Genomic DNA, 20,833 nt, shown 5'->3' with positions numbered 1-20,833 from the left:
TGGTGTTTGGAATTGAGTTGGTTCGAGAATTTATTTATTTATTTTTTTTTCAACATTATAACAAAGTAGACGTGTAGTCATCAAGTTTCATACACACAATATGAGTCACATTGCACACCAATTTCATACAACTTCAAGAGCCAAACAATTCACGAATACATTCAATATTTTCATACATAACTCAAACTTCAATCTTTATAAACACGAAAGAAAACAATTCAATAATACGCAAATTATTATAACCACATAACTAATAGCTCAACCCCTTAGTTTAGATTCAACTTAACCTTAGTGGATTGTAGATCTACCACGTCTAATATTAAATCGAATAACATGATCATTACTTAAGTACATCAATGACTCTTAAGTATTCTAAATGATCTCAAACATTTCATACATTGGCTTTTCTAATAACCTAACAACTAGTTATCTTTATCCTTTTGGACGTTAGTCCCGAATAGTCCTCCAGTAAAACTTAAGGAACCACAATGTCATCGATAACTCACCTCACATGGCAAATTCGTCAACTTATCTCACCTCAGTTTTAAAGACTCTCCTCAAGGTTTAAAGCTGTTCACAACTGCATAGTTCCTGTCTAAACTACTATTTCACTCAATTCTATGTCTAAACCATTATTTTGGGTAAGAGATGGCATATATTCCATTTACCATTGAATGACTAGTAAAATTATTCATCTTAAGTACAGAATTGGCACTAATCTTCAAGATCTCACTATTGGCTCTTCACTTTTATCTTTCAAAAGCTAAACTTGATACTTTCGGTTCTACTTTTCTGGATTTGATCTCTAATCACATCATAATGCAATATACTAAATTCTTCCAAATTTGCAAATACATCATTGAATGAAATATCTGGTATTCGGGTACAAGAATCCGACAATAGGATAATTTACATCTCAGGCTGGCCAGTCCCAAGAGTAACTTACCTACATTTGAGATTCCTACCCAACATACATATCTAATATCCTCAACTATCGACTTTTGTTTCACACTTAACAAGCCAATCCCCACAGTCCGAGAATCCTTTCCCGGCACGAGCTCGATAAGAGCTCTGATACCACCTGTGACGACCCCACTTCCCCCTAAGGCGAACCAGAGGGTTGGCGGGCCGTCTGCCCAGCTCTCGCCAGGACTCACGCACGCACACTAACCCGGATCCTTCCGAAGAATAACCTAATCTGTTACAAAACAACTTTTCCCAGATAGGATCATCCTTAAATCTACATTAACTTCAGAGATAGCAGTAAAGAAGATAGCCAGTCGACGGCTCTTATACATCTCACGCGTTACCTCTAAGGTATAAGGTCGTACCAATCCGGATATATACTGTCACACACCACGATTACAACCATACAAGCCAAACATAATAATTAGGGTTTAAACATTTTCCAGCTTCAAGTGGCAATCCAAAATAACCAATACGTTTTTCAATTCACAATACAATACAACGGTAAACTGCAGTCTTAAGATTCAAGTACAAATTAAAAGAAATCAGCACTGCTCAGATTTCTCAAACTTCAAGACCTGTCAAGGAAAACAATTAAACGTGGGGTGAGCTAAAGCTCAGTGGTGCCCCAAAAACATGCAATCAATTAAAACAATTAGCACGTATTGATTCGACTGAAGTAAACAAATAGGAAGGCGATAATACCCAAGTGTACCTTAGACTGGTCGAGGGATTCACCCAACGACGTTACGTCCTGAACTTACATTATTATTATTGACTCGTCGAGGGATTCACCCAACGACTTTACGTCTAGCACTTGATTTACTCTTATTGACTCGTCGAGGGATTCACCCAACGACTTTACGTCTAGCACTTGATTTACTATTATTGACTCGTCGAGGGATTCACCCAACGACTTTACGTCTAGCACTTGATTTATTATTATTGACTCGTCGAGGGATTCACCCAACGACTTTACGTCTAGCACTTGATTTACTCTTATTGACTCGTCGAGGGATTCACCCAACGACTTTACGTCTAGCACTTGATTTATTATTATTGACTCGTCGAGGGATTCACCCAACGAATTTACGTCTAGCACTTGATTTACTCTTATTGACTCGTCGAGGGATTCACCCAACGACTTTACGTCTAGCACTTGATTTATTATTATTGACTCGTCGAGGGATTCACCCAACGACTTTACGTCTAGCACTTGATTTACTCTTATTGACTCGTCGAGGGATTCACCCAACGACTTTACGTCTAGCACTTGATTTATTATTATTGACTCGTCGAGGGATTCACCCAACGACTTTACGTCTAGCACTTGGATTCACAAAAAAAATGCTTTACACAAGTCACCACTCGAACGACTAGTGTGGTAAAGTACACACCGCTCACTTCGATGGATCAAAACCAATTTTTGCGATTATCACACTTAAATTCAAGGAAGCACTTAATCATGTAAGAATAGAACAAACAGGGACACTCACCAAGAGTGAAGTTCAGATGTCAAATTGGGATTCGAGTTCCACTTCCTCACGATACCCTAAAATAACAAATATTGAAACTATAAGTTTTTACTCCGTTTTTAAGCTTATAGACATTGAGGTATAATTACATACTACTAATTCACTTTCCCTTAGGAAATCAAGAGTCCCTTGGGTTAATACGTGACAAAGTAGAAGGATTGTTTCCTATAGTTTTCATTAAGATACTTTTCCTGAAAAAAATAACTTGTATTACTTTCTTGAAATAAATCGACAAATCTCTTAATATCCACGTTAGGAAGTTACTTTGAACATTTCTTTAAAGCTATGGTTTTTGCAAAATTATTACTAAACTATTTTACCTAAAAATAAGGTTTCTTGCCGAGTAAGTTTCTCAAGCTTTTCACTAAAATTAGTAAAACTCGTATTTTGGAACTTTTCCTATAGTTAACTATCCAAGTGCAAAGCTTAAGGAAAGAAAAGGAGTTAAAATAAGACTTAAAGTTTTCAAAAGCTATAGAACTTATTTACTATAGCTATCAAGGCTAGTTTGAGCTAAAGGAAATTATCGAGTTGGAAAATTTTTAGGCAAAGCACTAGATATGGAGTTTTATAATATAATACTAGCTGGAAAAATATTTTTGATTAATTTGACCACAGTTACTCGAGTTCGCTAAGTCGATACAACTTCCACAGCTCCGATTCCGTTTCGAAATCATAATATGAATCAAAATGTGGTAAAAATCACATAACAAATTACTAGGACTTCGTCAATCATTAGCCTTAAATTTCAACAAGTGCATTTCCGAATAAGCTAACATGATCAACCAAGGCTTCATCAATCATTAGCACTTGGTCTCAGCAAACCCAACATAAGCAAGTAAAAGTAAAAGTAAAGCTTCCAAGACATTCCAGCAATTCACTTTCATCACACCGTGGTACTTATAAAGTCATTCAAATGGCCAAGGGCTTCATCAATCATTGGCCCTTGACGACATTAGTTACTTCCAACTACAATTGAATCAAGAATTTGAACCACAAGTAAGATAAAATCTCAATCCAAATTCAAGTTTAGTTTCTCAAAGAAACAGGATATTCATGCAAAACAGTCTACTTTAAACATTCACAGACAGCGATACACATGGAGGAAAAATACGAAATCTCTATAGGTCAAAGGCCTATGATTCTAGTTTCAAATACCACTGACGGCGCCTTAAACGGATTTTCCTACACCAAGATATAAACATTTTATCGAGACTGGTCAGGGACATCCGAAAATCTGGAGTTTCATTTTCCACTAATGAAAAACTCCTTTTTTTTTTTTCTTTTAACACCAACATGTTTTTATTTCAAGCCGTCCATGCATTCCTTATAGATTCCCAAACAACATATTCCAGGCATTTTAACCATTATATTTTCAAGAAAATTTCCAGAATCCAAGTTGATAATTCAACTCAATATTCGGCAATCACAAGAGAATTTCCAGCAATTGTATACTAGCGTTTTTGGTTCCAACTTTATATGTACTAATTGGTTCGTTGCTAAACAAATTGTATATCTTGAAATTTGCATCTCTTATGAAATTCTGAGCCACCATAATCCAAGGAAATAAAATAAATTTCCAGAAACAAATTACAATTTTCCCAACGATATTGAAATTCTGGATCATACCCCTTCGGCTATCACCCAAAATTTCCAGCAACCAATCTACTTTAGTTCGAATTTTTCCTTGGTTTAAGTATGGTATTAGGTACTCAATTCAGCGTTTAAACACTTAGCTAACTAGTTGACATTTTTAACTCAAAAATTGAATTCAATTAGCAACTACAAATTTCCCAAAAATCCAGAAATTCTCCCATGAGCCTCGGTGATCATGCATGAACCACTTTCAAATTTTCCTTTTTATTTTTCTGGTTTAGGCCATCTCATTGCTACATGCACAGCTTAACTGATTAGTTATTGACTAATTAAGCACAGGGATCAATTCAGAGGGTCACATTTAGGCAAGTTAAACTTACATTTTCTGCTCAAGCTCACGGCAACATTACTACATCAAAACAGAATTTCTTATGTTCCTTGGTTCATCATCCGAAAGTTCCAAGTTCCCATGCAAAGCTTTGAACAATTTAATTAGTTAGTGATTAGTTAATTAAACATCACAACAAGCTCAGAATAACAGAGTTTGATCATCTAAGGTAGCATCATTCCAATCAGTCTCGGATGAAGCACTATCGCACATCAGAAAATTTTTGCTGTTTTTGTAACTACCATCCGAAGTCTAATAATCAACATGCAAGATTTTAAGTTAGCTCCAGAACCCTCTAATCAACTCAAACTAGATCAAGAAGTACCTCTGCTAATGCTCCGTTCACGCACGAACAAATCTGGGCAGAATTATTTCCCTAGGCTCGCGACTGGTTTGGGGTTGTCTTGGCTGAGCAGATGGTGGAGCTGTGGTGGTTGTTGCGGCTGGAAAACTGGGTGTAGCTTGCGGATTTCAGCTCTCCTACCTTGCTCCAGCTGCTGATCCGAAAGGGAAATGGTGTTGTGGAGCTGAGGTGAGAAGTTGGATTGTGAAGAAAAGTGGAGGTGGAGCCGCGGTTTTGGCAATGGAGGTAGAGTGCTTGTGCGGTTGTGTGTTGGAGTGGGAAAGAAATGTATTGGCCGAATGTGAGGTGGTGACAGACGGTTATTTCGTGAGGTTGTGAGGGTAATTTTGATCTTTTCACTTGCTCTCCTAATATCCACTCCTAATATCCACTTAAGTCCCTATTTCTAACTTAATCTAATTCCAAAATTTATCCCAAATGTAATTTGAATACTTAATAATATACTAATCTCGCAAAGATTTGATTATCGAGATTTTAACGTCCTAAGTATACTAAGTGTACTTGTAATGGTTTTGTCTAAAATTATCAAATGCAACTTAATACTAAGGTTCCTATTAACTCTTAACATTATTAACGATTAAATTAGCTATCGGAATTCAAAGAGTTTGTTTTTAAGCAATAAAATTACTCTAACTCGAGAAATATTAATTTAGTGTAACAAAACCGAATAATTCAATATTGGGCACAATTATATTATTTTTTTTTTTACATAGAAATTATCTTTACACTTTTATTTCAAAACAATTAATTACAATACTAGAATTCAAAAAAGAAATTTAATTCTTAGATCAATGAAATAGTTTACCATCGAAATATGAAGTTAATGTAACAAAACTAAGAAGTTTGGTAGTCTAGCACAATTCTTTTATTTTGCACATAACGTTTATTTCTATGTACTTATTTAAAAACAATGGGACTTAGTGCTAAAATTTATTAAAGAATTAAAATGCAAATAAAATATGCACTGATATTTATATGTATATTTTCAGGGTTCTCACACTCAATTATTTTTGTAAAATGAAAACCACATTTCTTGTAAACACCCTTTTGTTGCAACAAATGGGATGCTACACTTCATAATCAAATAGGGATATACTTGTCACTCAAGGTCAAATTCTGTAATTTAGGAATTAAAATAATTTAAATACGGCCATTCTCTAAACCATTTTTAGCATTAAAAAAATGCTTTTGACAATTTCATAGCTAAACCAAAAGATTCTTGTGGCAAGTACATAGAACAGCATTCTGGAATTCCAACCCTGCATAAGCCCCCGCATCTCTCTCTTTTCATGGCTTATACATAGAGAAATAGATACCTCCATTAGATACTTAATTGTAGCCTTGGGCAGACCCAGACGGCCAGGATAAACTCTGCGAAGAAAGAGACTGAATGACATGACATGTACACCTTTTGCTCTCAAATTGGGTATGGTAATTCTTGTTTTTCTTTTCATGGTGTGTTTTGTTATGAATTATTAGTTGTTTAAAAATCATACACTCCTAGAATTCTGATAATTTGTTTAAAAAGCCGAATTTGATCAAGTATGAACAATTAGTTTCTAGCTGTGTGGAATTGTAGTAGGCAAGCCATTTGTCTAGTATCTTCTCTCGGGAAAAATCCACTTTTCATTCCTAAACTTTGAGTTAGGGACACATTTCGTCTCCAAACTTTCAATGCAACACATTTAATACACGAATTAATAATTTCTAGCCATATTTAGTCCAAAAATGGTAAATTGTTCTATTTGGATGGAGAAGGCTCATGTGTCTAGCATGTGGCCGCTAACAAAAAGTAATTTGTCTGTCAAAACCAACAAAATTGGACTCAGAATTTTACTCTCACTTTCTTTTGTCGCTTTCTTCTCCAAATTTCCCCTTTTCACATCGATTCAAATCCACAATCAGTAGAGTGGAGGTTTCCGATTTGTGATTGAAGCCACCCAATGTGGAGAAAATGTTGGTTCAGAAGAAAGAATTCAACGATCGAGCACCGCAAATTACAATAAAATTTCTAGGTTTTTGATTTGTTGGATAAAGAGTTAAATGTAAAAATTTTTAACTTTTGTGAATATAATATTTAAATGTGGTCCTTGAGGTTCGCATTGTGGGTATATTCTCATTAATGAGAGTTGAATTGGGTTGCTTTGTTTAATTATTTTTATTTGGATTGTCGGAGCATAAATGTTTGAATAATATGTATGTGGTCTGTATTTTTTATTATGATATTTAGATGGGTGGATGATGTTTGCATTATTGAGTGCATTGTTGTTAATGTATGGCATGTTGATTATTGACTGATTGATGTGTGCATTTTTTTGTTGTCAGAGCAAGGTAGCACACTTATAACTCTAAGGTGGCACCATGAAGGGTTGATTTCATACACTCCTCATCCACATTATAAGGGTGGAGATGTATTGTCATTGACTATGTTAAAAGCATAGGCACAAGTGTTTTTGAAGTAGATGGATTGACTGAAAATGCTAGTTTGTATGGACACAAAGTGTACTATGGTTGTGAAAATAGCACCTTTAAAAGGATAGACACACATAGACAATTGCATGGATAAATTAAGAGGAATGGTGGATTAAATAGGGAAATTGTTTTGTACCTTGAGGTCTCATTCCATGAAATCTTAGTTCAATAGCTAGGCTATGATTTGTATTAGATTGGTAAGAATAAAGGGACTAATGGTAATGACAATTTTAATAGACCTAATGATGACCGTAGAGGGGGAGGAAACGACAATGAGGCTAATGGCTTGTTATTGTTACATACAAACAATTTGTCTCATTATGGTGCTGGTCATCTTTTGGTTGTTCCATATGGGCTTACTATCCTTTGCCGAAACAAAGCATTTTCATTACCAAATTGTGTACAATATACAATGCAACAGCCATTCAAATCATCTTCCATATTAACAACCAAAAACATGGGCACTAGTACACAACATAAACATTCTAAATCAGACTTACAAGCAACTATTTCAATACTACATCAATCATTAATTTGGAGAATTGCATACCATCATTTACAAGATCCAAAAGCATGCTATTTCTATGTTTACAAATCTAGTCAAATTTCTGCCCCATGAACTAAACAAACCATATCAACAGCTCCCATTCGGTAACTCACTCCAAGCTTTGTTCCAACTTTTCCTCTATTATATTTCCCCTCTTTTTTCTAGTAACAGATATCATAAGTAGCATAGCCAACATTAGGATAATACAAATCATAATTTTTTCCCTTCTTCAACTTTTTTGAATTGTTTCCTCCATCTGATTTACCCTTTTCAGCAAACCAGGTATTATGCTTTTTCTTCTTGCATAGATTGGTTCATCAAGCGATTCAAAATATTTACACATATTTGGCTTTTGCAAATGCAACCACATTCTTACAGCATCAGCAAAGTGAATTTTCTGCACTTTAGTTACAAAAAATTACATTACGAATTCAAGGAATAACTTACCGTCCATCTTAGACAGCCATAGAATCTTCTTCCAGAATTATCATCCCACCAACAAATCATCAATTTTGGTCTTAATCCACACCTGAAAACACAGCTGCTGCTATTGGATGAAATTGGGGATTCAGAGCTTCGTGACCTCATTTTAGGGCAAGTACCAATTGAAGATGAAGCTTTGTTGCTTGAACCAACCGATTACTCCATTGACACTACTCCATTTCTTGGTAGATTACAGATCTAGAAGCTAGGGTTTGAAATTGGAAATTGGAAATGGGTATGAAAAGGGGAAATTTGGATAGGAAAGCGATGAAAGAAAGTGTGAGTATAATTTTGCGTTGAATTTCGTTGGTTTTGACTGATAATTTGCTTGCCACATGCTAAATACGTGAGCTTTCTCTGTTCAAATTGAACAATTTACCGTTTTTGAACTAAATGTGACCAAAAATTATTAATTCATGCACTAAATGTGTTGTGTTGAAATGTTTGGGGATAAAATGTGTCTCTAACTCAAATTTTAGGGATAAAAAATGGATTTTTCCCCTTCTTTATAACTGCAGAACTAACGACCACTTTAAAACCTACTTGACCCCACCAACCAGCTTTTAGCAACCAAAGCATATTCTCCAAAGTTGCCACATAATATGTGTTCATAACAATATGCCAATGCATTAAGGTCTATTGAGGATTGTTTTTGCATGATAGATTAATTTAGTTGCTGGCTCTATAGTTTCTAAATCCTCAAAGATGCTGGTATATCTTTTATAGGACAAGTTCTTGTTCCGCCAGGGTGTGTGCATTTTGATGATTTTGTATGGGTTTCTTGTGGAAGCATTGTGTTTGGTTGGAAAGTTAGTTAAAGTACGTGTAATTCGAATTTGTTCTAACTTAAGGTAGTCCCATTGCAGCAATCCCGCAGTAGAACCAAACCACCTAGGCCTTCTAGTCTCATAATGGAAATGAACGAAGGTTTGCTGAGTGTCTTCGAGTGTGCGCCAATTTTGCATGTGAAGGAGGATCTAATTGTGAGAAAGAATTAGTTCTAAATTGCATAATCTCTAAATTACAGAATCTGACCTTGAGCGACAAATATACCCCTGATTGTGAGAATGAGGCAAAATGTGGTGATGCTGCTGCAAAAATCCTACATTGGAACCAATGTTTTAAAACTCGGACCGGTCAGCGAACCGGAGAGGGTCCGGTTCGGGGTCTGACCGGTCCGACCGGCCGGTTCACCGGTTTTCTGGTTTTTTTTTTTTTTTACAACTTGAGTGTTAAGTATTTCACAGGTTTTCATTCTACACTTGAACTTGACACCTAATGTACAATTTAACATGGTTAGTGATAACTTATGTTTTTAAAATGCATTCACCAACATAATTAAATTTAAGTTGAGATAATAACAAATTTCCTAAAAGTTATACATAAAACCTGGAATGATAAATATAATTAAAATATCATAATTCACCACAATTTTTCATAAATTCATTACAAACATGAATAGATATAATCCAAATGTTCACCAATTATCACAAATAAAAACACAAAAATAAATAAAATAAATATTGAAATTCTTTTACAATTCTTAAAAAAGTCCATAAAAGAGTCTAACTCATATTCAGGACAAACTATTTGAATAACAAACTTCCATCAATGGCATGATAAGCAACAACACCACCTTCACAATTTCATCAACTTAACCTGAAAAAAATTAAAATTTTATTATAAAAATATAAATCTAATTGCTCAAACTAAAAAAAAAATCAAAAAATTTTAAAAAACAAAGATACAACTAAACACATAAAAAATTAATTGCTACAAAACATGTGGTCCTGAGGTTACCATTTAGGAATTTACCAAGACATACAAACATGTGGTCCAATTTGACACTTTTTTTTTAAGCTTTTGTTTGACAACTTTCACAAATCAACTTTAACATGTCTTTAATTTGTTGCTTTAGTGAAACCTATAAAATTCAAGATGAATGAGCATTCAGTAGACTAATTACTTCAGCATAGAAAAAGCAATAAAAACACAATAAATAGCATAGAAAAAACAGAACAATCATTGATACAAAATTTATTAATTTGATACTTCATCCATGTCTAATTTCTTTAATTTGATACTTCATCCAAAAAAATAGCTTCTCCAAATATGATTGCAAATTAATTAATGATTCATAATTTCATCCTTAATTAATCAAATAAAAATAAAACAAAAATTAGGGAAAACAGATGAAAATTGGGGAAAAAAAGAAGAAAATGCAAAAAAAATTGGCTAAAGATAATAATATAGAAAACAAAAACCTTGAAAAAGGAAAAATTAAACTTACCAAGATGATGGAAAACAGGAAAAGCTCTTGAGTTTCAAATATCTTGTGAAAGTTGAAATTTCCAACTTGTCTACAATCTGCAAAGATGATAGTGATAAAGGTGAAGGCTTGAGAAAATTTTGTTGTGGATATTTGGGTTTGAAAAGGTTAAGAAAAAAAAATTGAAAAAAAATTCAAGAGGAGAACTGGACCCATTGGCCGCCTGAAGCCGAGAAAGTGATAGATTGAAACTTGAAAGAAAAGTGCGTCGGCTGTTTCTTTTTTTAATGTTAGGATTTGATTTTTTTAATCTATATTTTAGTCAAGTTAAGTAGAACATTCAACAAAATAAGCTGTGGTCTAGTGGTGAAGAGTGCCTTGTAGGAACAAAGAGACCAAGGTTTGAACTTCCGTAGCAACATTCTTGATATTTTGTTTGAAAATTAGAAAATCGCGGGGTTACGGTTCGTGCGGTTTTTAACGGTTCATATGGTTCAACCGATTTCTAACGATTTTTCATTAACTTTCGGGTTTAATACTGGACCGGACCGGTCGGTTCTGAAAACATTGATTGGAACTGAAAAATCAGTTTAAGGACTAATTGGAAAAAAAAACTATTAAGGACGAAATTAGATTAAGTATAAAAGCTCAGGACCAAATTGGTGAATTTCTTTCAACTTATTAGTTAGAGACATGGAAACTGGAAAGGTGAGTCGGCATTGAACCACTACTGCTCACATGATACAACGTCGTCGTTTGCTTGTTGGTCGTCTTCATCAGCATTCCACGTTAATGGCGAATTCAGCGCTAGCTTTCGATCCTCCTCCCGCAGACTCCCAATCAAAATAGGCTTATGTTCCAATAATGCAATACTAAGCAGAGACCTACTCGCAAGGTTTCTTACTCCTCTACCTTGTTCATATCTTCGCGATTGTGTTTTTATTTTTATTTTTTTCAATTTGTTTCTAGGAGAAGAGGAAACGGTTATTTGATTAATGTTGAAATTTAAGAACGGAAAATTGTAGTTGCAAGGTAAATAAGTTGGATAAAAAAGAACATTTTGTTTAGCTGGATAATCAAGGCTAACCTCTCTTTCATTAATCCTTCCAATCTTTAAGGGCCTAAATCGAAAGAACCATTTAACGTCTGTGATTAAGTGATTTTGTAATTCTTAAGAACTGGGTGAGGGGAGGGTTCTTGGTAGGTGCAATTATACAGTTTTGACAAGTAACAACATTTTATAAGCTTCATTCTTTTAGATCAGAAATCTGGGTTGGCATTTTCTTTCAATATTCTCCATTTACATTAAAGTATTAACCACATGCTGTACATTTATTTTGCTAGATGCTAATTACTCTCCTTTCTTAGTGTTGTGTTAACTTTTTTTATTGGGGTGCATTTACTAGGTACTAGTTGTTCTGAATCTTGCAACTTTTCTTTGAGATTCCATCTAAATTGAATAAAGGGATGTTTTTTACTTCGGTGTAAAACTTTTCTCTGTTATCTATGATTCTAAGGCACGGATATGGTATACTTGTAAAAATGTTTTCTTCTAGAGTGTGCATGACATGTAGTTCTTGGGTCTCAATTCCCGGCTGTTTCCTTTCCACATATATCAGTGAAAATGGTAACGGGAGTTGACAGATATTTTGGTCCAATAATTGGTTGACTCCTATATGCTTGTCAAATTAGAATTTCATTGCTTTTTGATTAATAATTTGCTCAACTTCATGATGGTATTGCACCCTATTTCAGATGCGTTATTGTGTTGCTTCTGTTAACCAGAAATCTAGCTTCAAATGGAGGAAAAAGTGGGGAATGACCATAATCTTGACAAAGTTGAAAATTCTCCTCAAATGGGATCTCTAGTGCAATGGAGCCAATGGCAGCTGCTCGATTCCATACTTCCTACTGGTGGCTTTGCTCATTCTTTTGGTCTTGAGGCTGCAATTCAAGCTCGTCTGGTCTCTGGGCCTGAGGACCTCCGAGCTTATGTGATACATGTGCTACAGAATACTGGAAGCCTGCTTCTTCCTTATGTATACTCCTGTACCATCTTTCCCCATTTGGAAATGTGGCACAAGCTTGATAGAATGTTGGATGCAACACTAACAAATGAAGTTGGTCGTAAGGCATCGACCCTACAAGGGTCTGCACTTATGAGAGTAGCTGCTGCTGTTTACTTGGAAATTCCTTCCCTGAAGTCTATGAGGAATGCATCTTTAAGTAGGGGGACTGTATCTTTCCACCACGCCCCCATCTTTGGACTTGTCTGTGGACTTCTTGGAATAGATGCTGAAACTTCTCAGAAGGCTTATATGTTCATAACAATGAGAGATGTCATATCTGCTGCTACTCGGCTAAATTTGGTCGGTCCTTTAGGAGCTGCTGTGTTGCAGCATCAGGTCTCCATTGTTGCGGAAGACATATCAAAGAAATGGATGAACCGTGCTGTTGAGGAAGCCTGTCAGACAAGTCCTTTGCTTGACACAGTCCAGGGCTGCCATGGCTATTTGTTTTCTAGACTCTTCTGCTCTTAAAGGTTAGAGTAAGTCTGATCTTTCTGCCTTCTATTAGAAAGTCTGATCTTTCTGCCTTATATTAGAGTTTCCCACTTTAGCTTCGTCAGAATGATGAGTTGCTAATCTCATTCAAGGGTCCCGGTAGATGGAATCCTATTGTAAATCACAGTTTTAGCCTGTTGAGGAAGACTTTGGCTCAAAACAAGTTTCAAGATCAATGAGTTTGAAGGATTTTCCACGCAGAAAGATTTGCAAATTTTTGAAACAATCTGAACAGGAACTTATCCTTCCTGAATATTGAGAAGTTGCCCCATTCGAATTTCTGTATTAAGTCAGGATTAAAGTGCCATCATGTCAGCGATTAGGTACTAGATCTGTCTCTGTTTTTCCAAAATTTTTTCCTCTTAATAGATAGGCCACTTCATAGGGGTCATACTTGCTAGTTTGTCGGGTTTAAGCGACACAATTTTTACGTGTGGTTATCCTGTTAGATCTCAAAAGTGTGTAATATATCAATTTTGAATATTAAAGGGACCAACCAGAAAATCCATGTTGACTTTTTGTAGCTTTTGCCCCAGTTTGGCTTTACCTTAAATTACTGTTCTGATGTCATTTTCTTTTTGGATATCAATTAGCTATGATTTATACTGAACTCTTGCATTAATAGCAGCGTAAGTAAATAATACAAAATTGTGATTCTCTTCAGGTGTAACAGTTCATGTTAAAACTTTGGTTTTCTTAATAGCCACTCTTTCTGTAGAAAATTTCATGCTCTACATATATGTTATCATCTGTCCTGTTAATAATGTAGTGAAACACTTAAATATGGGATGGTTAATTGCGATGTTATCTTGCTAAAAGAAGCCAAAAAGATAACTTCTATTTTCTCTGTTGAAAGTCAAAAGGACACTGAAAATGAGTTGTTACAAGATGTCCAGGTATAGTTCCTTCCTTCATAATTTGGATGCAACATTCAATTTTAAGATGATGCTGAACATTTTTGGATTCAACCTCAAAAATGTCAGTTGTGAAAACACTAATCTCTTTCTACACATGTGCTAACCTTAGACTTCAACTGTTTTTTGATCAAGAGCTGTATAACTCCATTGCTCTTTCTCCACAAAGTCTGCATCCAGAAATTGAGCAATGAAAGCCCAAAACCTGTATATGTCTTCAAAATTTGCCAGGAAACTAAATGCAGCCATAACTATTTGTATTCTTTGATCGGCCTTTTCACTCTTGTGTCTTGTCTTCTTTTCTTCGCTCTTTCTTGTCTCCAGGTTTTATCCTTCTGTTGTTCATGCTTATCTGAGAACCAAATTTTGACTGCTTGCCATTTTTTACTTTGTATCAAAAGATCAAATGTTTCTTGAAATTAGAAACTTTGGAGACCATATTCTTTTTGATCGAAATATGAGAGACTTGTTTCATATAATGGGCCAAACATGAAGATCATGCCAAATATTGAGGACAAAAGCCACATTTTTCCTTAGCATGTTACTGGCTAAACGAGAGAAATGTGGCAGACATAAACTCAAGTGGTGACTACGGATTTGAGTTGTTATTCTGCCAATACTACGAACACTAGATGAGTTTCTAAGGCAAGATCAAATTCTTCATATTTTCAACTCCAATGATTCCTTCGAAAAAAAGGGGGGGGGGAAAAAGAGTTCAATGGGGCGGTTTGGAGTGGGGTAGGCTCTCTCTCTCTCTCTACACCCTGTTGCCTCATAGCTCTTTCATCCCTCGTTCCATCCCCCGCTATTCTGAATCATATCCTGCCTATCCCGTCACTCTTATGGATGCTCACGTCCTACCTCACGACTATGTTTACTCCTACTTTTCTATGTGATTTTATTTTTGTACACGTAGAACACTAATAATAAATTTACTAATTATGTTTTTGAATTTTTATTAAAAAATTTTAACATGAGATAAAGTTTAAAGATTATTTTGACTTTGTTAATCTGTTTCTCTGTATTTGAAATTACATAAATTCTAAATCAATTATTATTAGTTTTTTTATAAACATGAATAACCAAAAAACTAACATAACAAAAGTTTTATCACAAAAAATATATTATATTATCACAAGAAAATATCATATTCTTCATTTTACATTACATATATTATATTGTGTATTATATATATATATATATATATATATATATAATTTCTCTCATCCCGTTGAACTTTCACAGGGCGGGTATTCATATGAAACTTGTGACAAAATATGTTGACATATTTAGAATTTTAATATTTTTAGAAAGGGATAATTTTAGAAACCTCCCCTAAGGTTTCTGACAGTCTCATTGGTCTCCCCTGAGATTTTCAAAATATCAACCACCTTCCCTGTCAGATTGATGGGTCTGATTATTTCAAATTATATGGTGAAAAGACTTAATTCCCCCCGAACTTATGTGATATTTCATGATTATGTTAACTGAATTAATTAAATCATCACTAAATGTGCTTAATTGAAATAACGACCATTTGCAAGGGCGCCAAATTGAGGTGCCTTTTTTGCGCCATTTTGTAATTGTGATTGATGTACATGACTTAAGTCTTGATTCAGACATGAAATTGAAGGCACACAAGCTGCTTCATATAGTAAGATGCCAAAGTATGCTACTCTTCTAAAGCATTATAATCCTAATAGCATATGCAAAACTCATCAAACACCCAACAAGATGCATTTGTATCTATTGCTACTTCATTTTGCTGTTATATAGAGTTTCCTGCAAGAGTATGGCTGCAAATAGACGTTAAAAGCTGTTCAGAAAAGAGCCTTTGGTTGCTAGTTTCCAAAATGCAGTAGCAACCTAGCCTTTGATGAGAGTTTCAAATACAGCTGCCGAATTTTCATTCTTGTTACATTCCTAAGTACTGCTCATTACAAATGAACCCACTAATGACAATATCAAGGGTAGCTGTGGAATCAAGCTTTTTTTCCTCTCTCCTAATACACATTTTATATTATTTGTGTTTTTGAAATGGGTTGGGTTTGTTACTACCTAATTAGTTTTAAGGGGGTGGCTGATATTTTGAAAATTTCAAGGGAGGCCAGTGAGACTGTTAGAAATCTTAGAAGAGGGTTTTGAAATTATCCCTTTTAGAAATTGATTTGTTATTTGGTAACTATATTAGAATTGGTTTCATTGTTGATTTTGGAAATAGTGTTGAGTTGTGTTTTAGGTGTTCGAATTGGAATAGGTTTTCATAGTTTTGTTTTTCTAAGGACTTGAAGTCCACATTCGTAATTGAGGAAATTGGTCTCTATTAGTAGAACAAAATTTTTAGTTCCTCCTTGCCTTATTGTTCCAAGTACTAGCTAGGATCTAGCCGTGCTATGCATTGGCCTACCAACTGATAATTTTCGCTGTTTATTTAGTCCTTTTTTTTTGTCCTATGCAAAATCCAGATAATTTTGTGGATGTTGATAATATATGTATATGTGGATTTAATATGCAAATAGTGTTTAAAAGGCAGAGGTAAATAACATTTAAAACAGTGGCAAAGATTATATAAACAAAATCATTAACTTTTGACAGCACATGTGCTTTAATATTGGATCTTCATTCATATTAGCACCTGCAATTAAGTTTCATGATCTATGCAGGTGCAGGATAACAAACTAAGCTATTAATAGCTATCTTATGATCCATTATTTGTCAAGGACTGAAACAGTTCCAAAGAAAGTATCAAAGCAATGGACCTAATCATTTAGCTAGCTAACAAAAGATTTAATTAAAGTAACATAATTAAAGCATTTCAGGCCTACTTGCCCTTAACCTTCTTTGCTGGACTTATCTTCAATATTCTCAGGCGATTGCTGTCTTCTGGACCTTCTTTAGTACACTGCTCAAAAATATTGGATGGCTCTTTGGATAGTGTTTTTACTGGTGTAGCTTCATTTTCAGATAGCCCTTTTGGAAAATCAAGGCTCCTGTTTACTCCACTGCTGCCATATCCATCATCTTTCTTGGAACAATTGCCTCTAGCAATTTCTTCAAGCACCAACTTAGTGGTTGGTGTGAACATTTCTTCCTTTGTTTGTTGTTTTTTGTTGATATCTTGGTGAGGAAGTGCGCACTGCAGAAGAAACTTCGGTGCGATCTGGAAATGTTACAGTAACAGATCATCTGCGGTGTAAGCTTTGGACACAATAGTATAAATTTGTCCCTGATCTTAAAAGTGAGTCTCATAAGCCTTGAGAAAGTAGACAATTATATATTCTTTCAAGGAATCATTAAGTTCAGTGTCTACTTCAAAGTGCTGCAGCAAAAATTAGTTTTTCAGTTGTAGTCAGCTGTTGTTATCTTTTTTGTTATGCATGGATATAAAATCGAAAGTTATCACTTATACTTTCTTGTGCCTATTTATGCTGAAGTGAAGTGAATAGAAACATTTTTTCTGCATCTTCTCTAGATATAGTGCAATTGATTGATCCCGAATCAGCAGTTAAAACGATGTGAATTCGAGCCCTCAAATTCAACAACAAAAATTAACATCAATTTATATGCTGAAAGAGGATTAAATTGTAATTAAATAGCATGAATTGGTAACTTTACCTCATATCAACTTCACTTTGTTGCTTGCAAGAAGGACAACTGATAATCCAATCAATGTTTGCATTCACTGTTCCTGTATTTAGTGTATCCAAAGGCAAGTTTCACAGTTGCTTGAAGCCAAGCTGTTTTTCTTTGAATCAAATAGATATGAAAGATATCTAAAGCAAAAATCACAGTCAACAGTAAAAAAGGCAAGATCATAATTGTACCTAAGTTTTTTATCCTTTGCTCAAAATGATGAAAGAACCAACATCTAAAGGGTTTCTCCTTTCCCTTCCCCCTTTTGTATATATGGTAGATTTTAGAAACCGTACCATAGATATTAAAAATTGTTTCCTAAAAGCAAACATCACTTCGTAGCAGAAAAAAAAAAAGGAAGAATTCACTGGTAAATTCAAGCCAATTACAATCCCTCAAAAGAAGCTGATTCTTGGGGGAAATGCAATCACGTGCATGTGGAGGGTTTTTGTGGTCCTAACCGAAAGAAAGTACAATGCTTTGTTCAGAAAATTGATAGAACAGTAGCATCTTTTACAGGTTCATATTCGGCTATCTGAGCGGAAGAAATCGAGCAGAAGAGATTTTCTATCTCTTGAAGCTTCAAGAAGACTCTTCAGAAGCATAAAATTAATGACTAGGGTTGTGATACCCTAACTTTTGGGATACTATTGTTGTTTAGTCTCCAAGAGAATATTACGATTTCTTTATTTAAGACATTGTTTTGTTTTAAAAATGAGAGACCTTAAATTCTAGAAAACCTAAAGTCTAAACAAAAATCCTAGTTTACTTGTGACTAATCGGTTTACTTAAATCTCTCATTTTGAATCAAAACCCTAATTGTAATCACTAGAATTGTAAAATCCTTCATATTTTCTTAAAATTTCTTTTTATTTGGCATTTATTCCCTTATAATAGTTATACTACTCATTTACATCCCCAATGTTTAGAATAAAAAATAGAATTAAGAGTTTTCCCTTTTGCATTTATCGTTAGGGTAAACTAAGATTTTTATGCCTATCCGTAGTGTGACTATCTAGTACGGAGAGTGGATCAAATTTGGTGATTAAGAGTGAGTTTTAGATAATATTAAGTGTGTGATTAGAAGTGATAATAATAAGTTAGTGAATTATAAGTTAAAACTCTAGTATACGCGATTTAAGAAAAAACGGGTTGAATCGACGGGTACTGTTTGTTACCGAGTGAGTACACTACTTGAACACTACTTTATTATCTTAATCTCCTTGCTATTAATTGATTAATATCAGCCCCAACATATCCTCAAGGCAGCCGAAATATTGGACCCAAAATAAGAGAGAAAAGAACAAAATTTGACTACCAATCAAAGTGTGACACTTGTCACCTTTGACCCAAATTCATTTCTATCATTTTAATCTTCTTGAAACTTCATTTGAGCTTTCATTTACAGCCTTCCAGCCGTGAGAGTGAGAGGAAAAAGAAGAGAGGAAACCATTTCAATCCATCTTGGGTTTTGCTTGATTGAGTGAGAAAAACAAGATTCTAAACCGATTAAAGCTTCCTTTGAGTACTTAGGTGGCTGTGTGTTGGTAAAAGTTAGGAAGGGAAAGTTAGGGTTACTCTTGAAAGCATCTTTAGTAAGGTAATAATGCTGGTTTACCATTTTCTTTCTTTTAATCTTGCTTAAGTTGGTATAGCACCTCAAATCTTTGGTTAATGATAGTTATTTCAATGGTTTGGATGGATATGGTGCATGTTCTTGAATTAGGGTTGAGGTTTTCAACTGTATTTCTTGTTGGATAGATGGTATATGATGATTATAATCTTGTATAAGAGGTTGTGGTAGTGATTTAAGCAAGAAATGAAGAGATTTCCCTTTCAAACCCCAAATTCCAGATTTCAGTTTTTCACCTCCCCTGTTCTGACCGGTTTTGTTTGACTAGGTTGGAGGTCGAATTAGGCTTAGAATAAAACATAAAAGTAGTAGGGAATGATGTTTTATAGCTTTCTGTAAAATTTCAACTCAATCTGAGTACTGTATCACGTGAAAAGATAAAAATACCCCTGACTGCCATAGGTAGAACTTGAGGGACAGTTTTGACATTTCACCAATCTGACCGCATCTGTTCACCCTGATCCGTACTGAATTAGTATTTGGCCAAAACATAGAAGTTGTAGTGCTATGTCTTAGCTTTCCAATGCCCCTGAAAACGCCTCAATCAGACTTTGGTAGCCTGAGTTATTGTCGTTTAACCATAGTGTGGTTAGCTAACCTGTTTGTGAGATTCTGGTTTTGTACATTGAAATTTTGACCAAGTTACACTACGAACTGGATTGAGTGGTCTTCATCAAAGTTGTAGTCCTTTATCTTAGCTTCGAAATAGTATAAATTTTACGCCAATCCGATAAGTGTAGCTTCGGTTGTGTCCATTACGCTAAGCGACGGCAAATCTGTCTTTTATTTTATGACTTAAACTTCATTTCCGGACATATTCCTAGTTTGATTTTGTACTTGTATGACTTTAAGCCTATTGAACAGCTATTGGAATGAAATTATTTTGTGTGTGATTTTGGAACTGATTGAAGAAAAGAATGAAACCATAAATGGCTGGAAAATAGGTAAATATAAAGGGCGTGCTGCCCAAATTTATGCTCGAGGGCTAGGTAGATATATTTGCGACTCGCGTAAGGCTTGAGAGCGAATACCACGTGAACCATCTAAGATATTTGCGTCTTCTTTTATCGAGGTATATGAGTTAGAATTCGGCCGAAACTTGTACCCTTGGAAAATGAAAATTATGACTAATAGAAATACGTTTTCTCCATTTCTTTGACTCAAATGGTATTTCAAAGTAAAATTGCTTCAAAGTTTCAAAGGTTTAAGAGCGAGCATGACTTTTCTGGGATTTGATAAGTATCTTGAATACTACATAACGAGTTGCATTTACTTAATTTTCTTGAAACGAAACTCTTATGTTTCGAACTCTAGAAAGGTTTACATTCGTAAATGATAATTTATCGCAGATTTGGACTCCAACCAAGAAGTTGGACCGGAACGTGATTTTTGAGAGGCACTAGACCTTTGGTGAGTGCTTCAAAATACCTGATTGAACTGGACACTGGTTTTCAATACTTGACCAATAT

At 34.8% G+C, this 20,833-nt stretch overlaps 1 protein-coding gene and 1 long non-coding RNA gene across 5 annotated transcripts; one reads left to right on the top strand and one right to left on the bottom strand.

Moving 5' to 3' along the window:
* Nucleotides 1–1,362: 1,362 nt before the first annotated feature.
* On the bottom strand, nucleotides 1,363–5,463 carry LOC140005353 (uncharacterized). The gene is made up of 3 exons (XR_011813180.1): nucleotides 4,811–5,463; nucleotides 2,463–2,518; nucleotides 1,363–1,544 (listed from the first exon to the last, which is right to left on the bottom strand). It is a non-coding gene; the product is annotated as an uncharacterized lncRNA (long non-coding RNA).
* A 5,823-nt stretch (nucleotides 5,464–11,286) lies between these two features.
* On the top strand, nucleotides 11,287–17,400 carry LOC113738755 (urease accessory protein F). 4 transcript variants are annotated; one of them, XM_072046230.1, is made up of 3 exons: nucleotides 11,287–11,515; nucleotides 12,376–13,162; nucleotides 17,063–17,400. In XM_072046230.1, exon 2 carries the CDS (start codon nucleotides 12,420–12,422, stop codon nucleotides 13,158–13,160), a length of 741 nt encoding a protein of 246 aa, XP_071902331.1. In that variant the 5' UTR covers nucleotides 11,287–11,515; nucleotides 12,376–12,419; the 3' UTR covers nucleotides 13,161–13,162; nucleotides 17,063–17,400. The 4 variants fall into 4 exon arrangements, with proteins under 4 accessions (XP_071902331.1, XP_071902330.1, XP_027121813.1 ...); XM_072046229.1 differs by lacking the exon at nucleotides 17,063–17,400 and adding an exon at nucleotides 13,277–13,707; XM_027266012.2 differs by lacking the exon at nucleotides 17,063–17,400 and having other exon boundaries at nucleotides 12,406–13,707.
* The last annotated feature ends 3,433 nt before the right edge of the window (nucleotides 17,401–20,833 follow it).

Source organism: Coffea arabica, chromosome 4c, assembly GCF_036785885.1.
Source record: "Coffea arabica cultivar ET-39 chromosome 4c, Coffea Arabica ET-39 HiFi, whole genome shotgun sequence".
NCBI lineage: Eukaryota > Viridiplantae > Streptophyta > Magnoliopsida > Gentianales > Rubiaceae > Coffea > Coffea arabica.
The sequence above is the reverse complement of the archived record's forward strand: the minus strand, read 5'-3'. Positions and strand labels throughout refer to the sequence as shown.

Coding starts and splice junctions, on each gene's coding strand:
- LOC113738755 (XM_072046230.1), top strand. CDS start 12,420: ATGGAGGAAAAAGTGGGGAATGACCATAATCTTGACAAAGTTGAAAAT.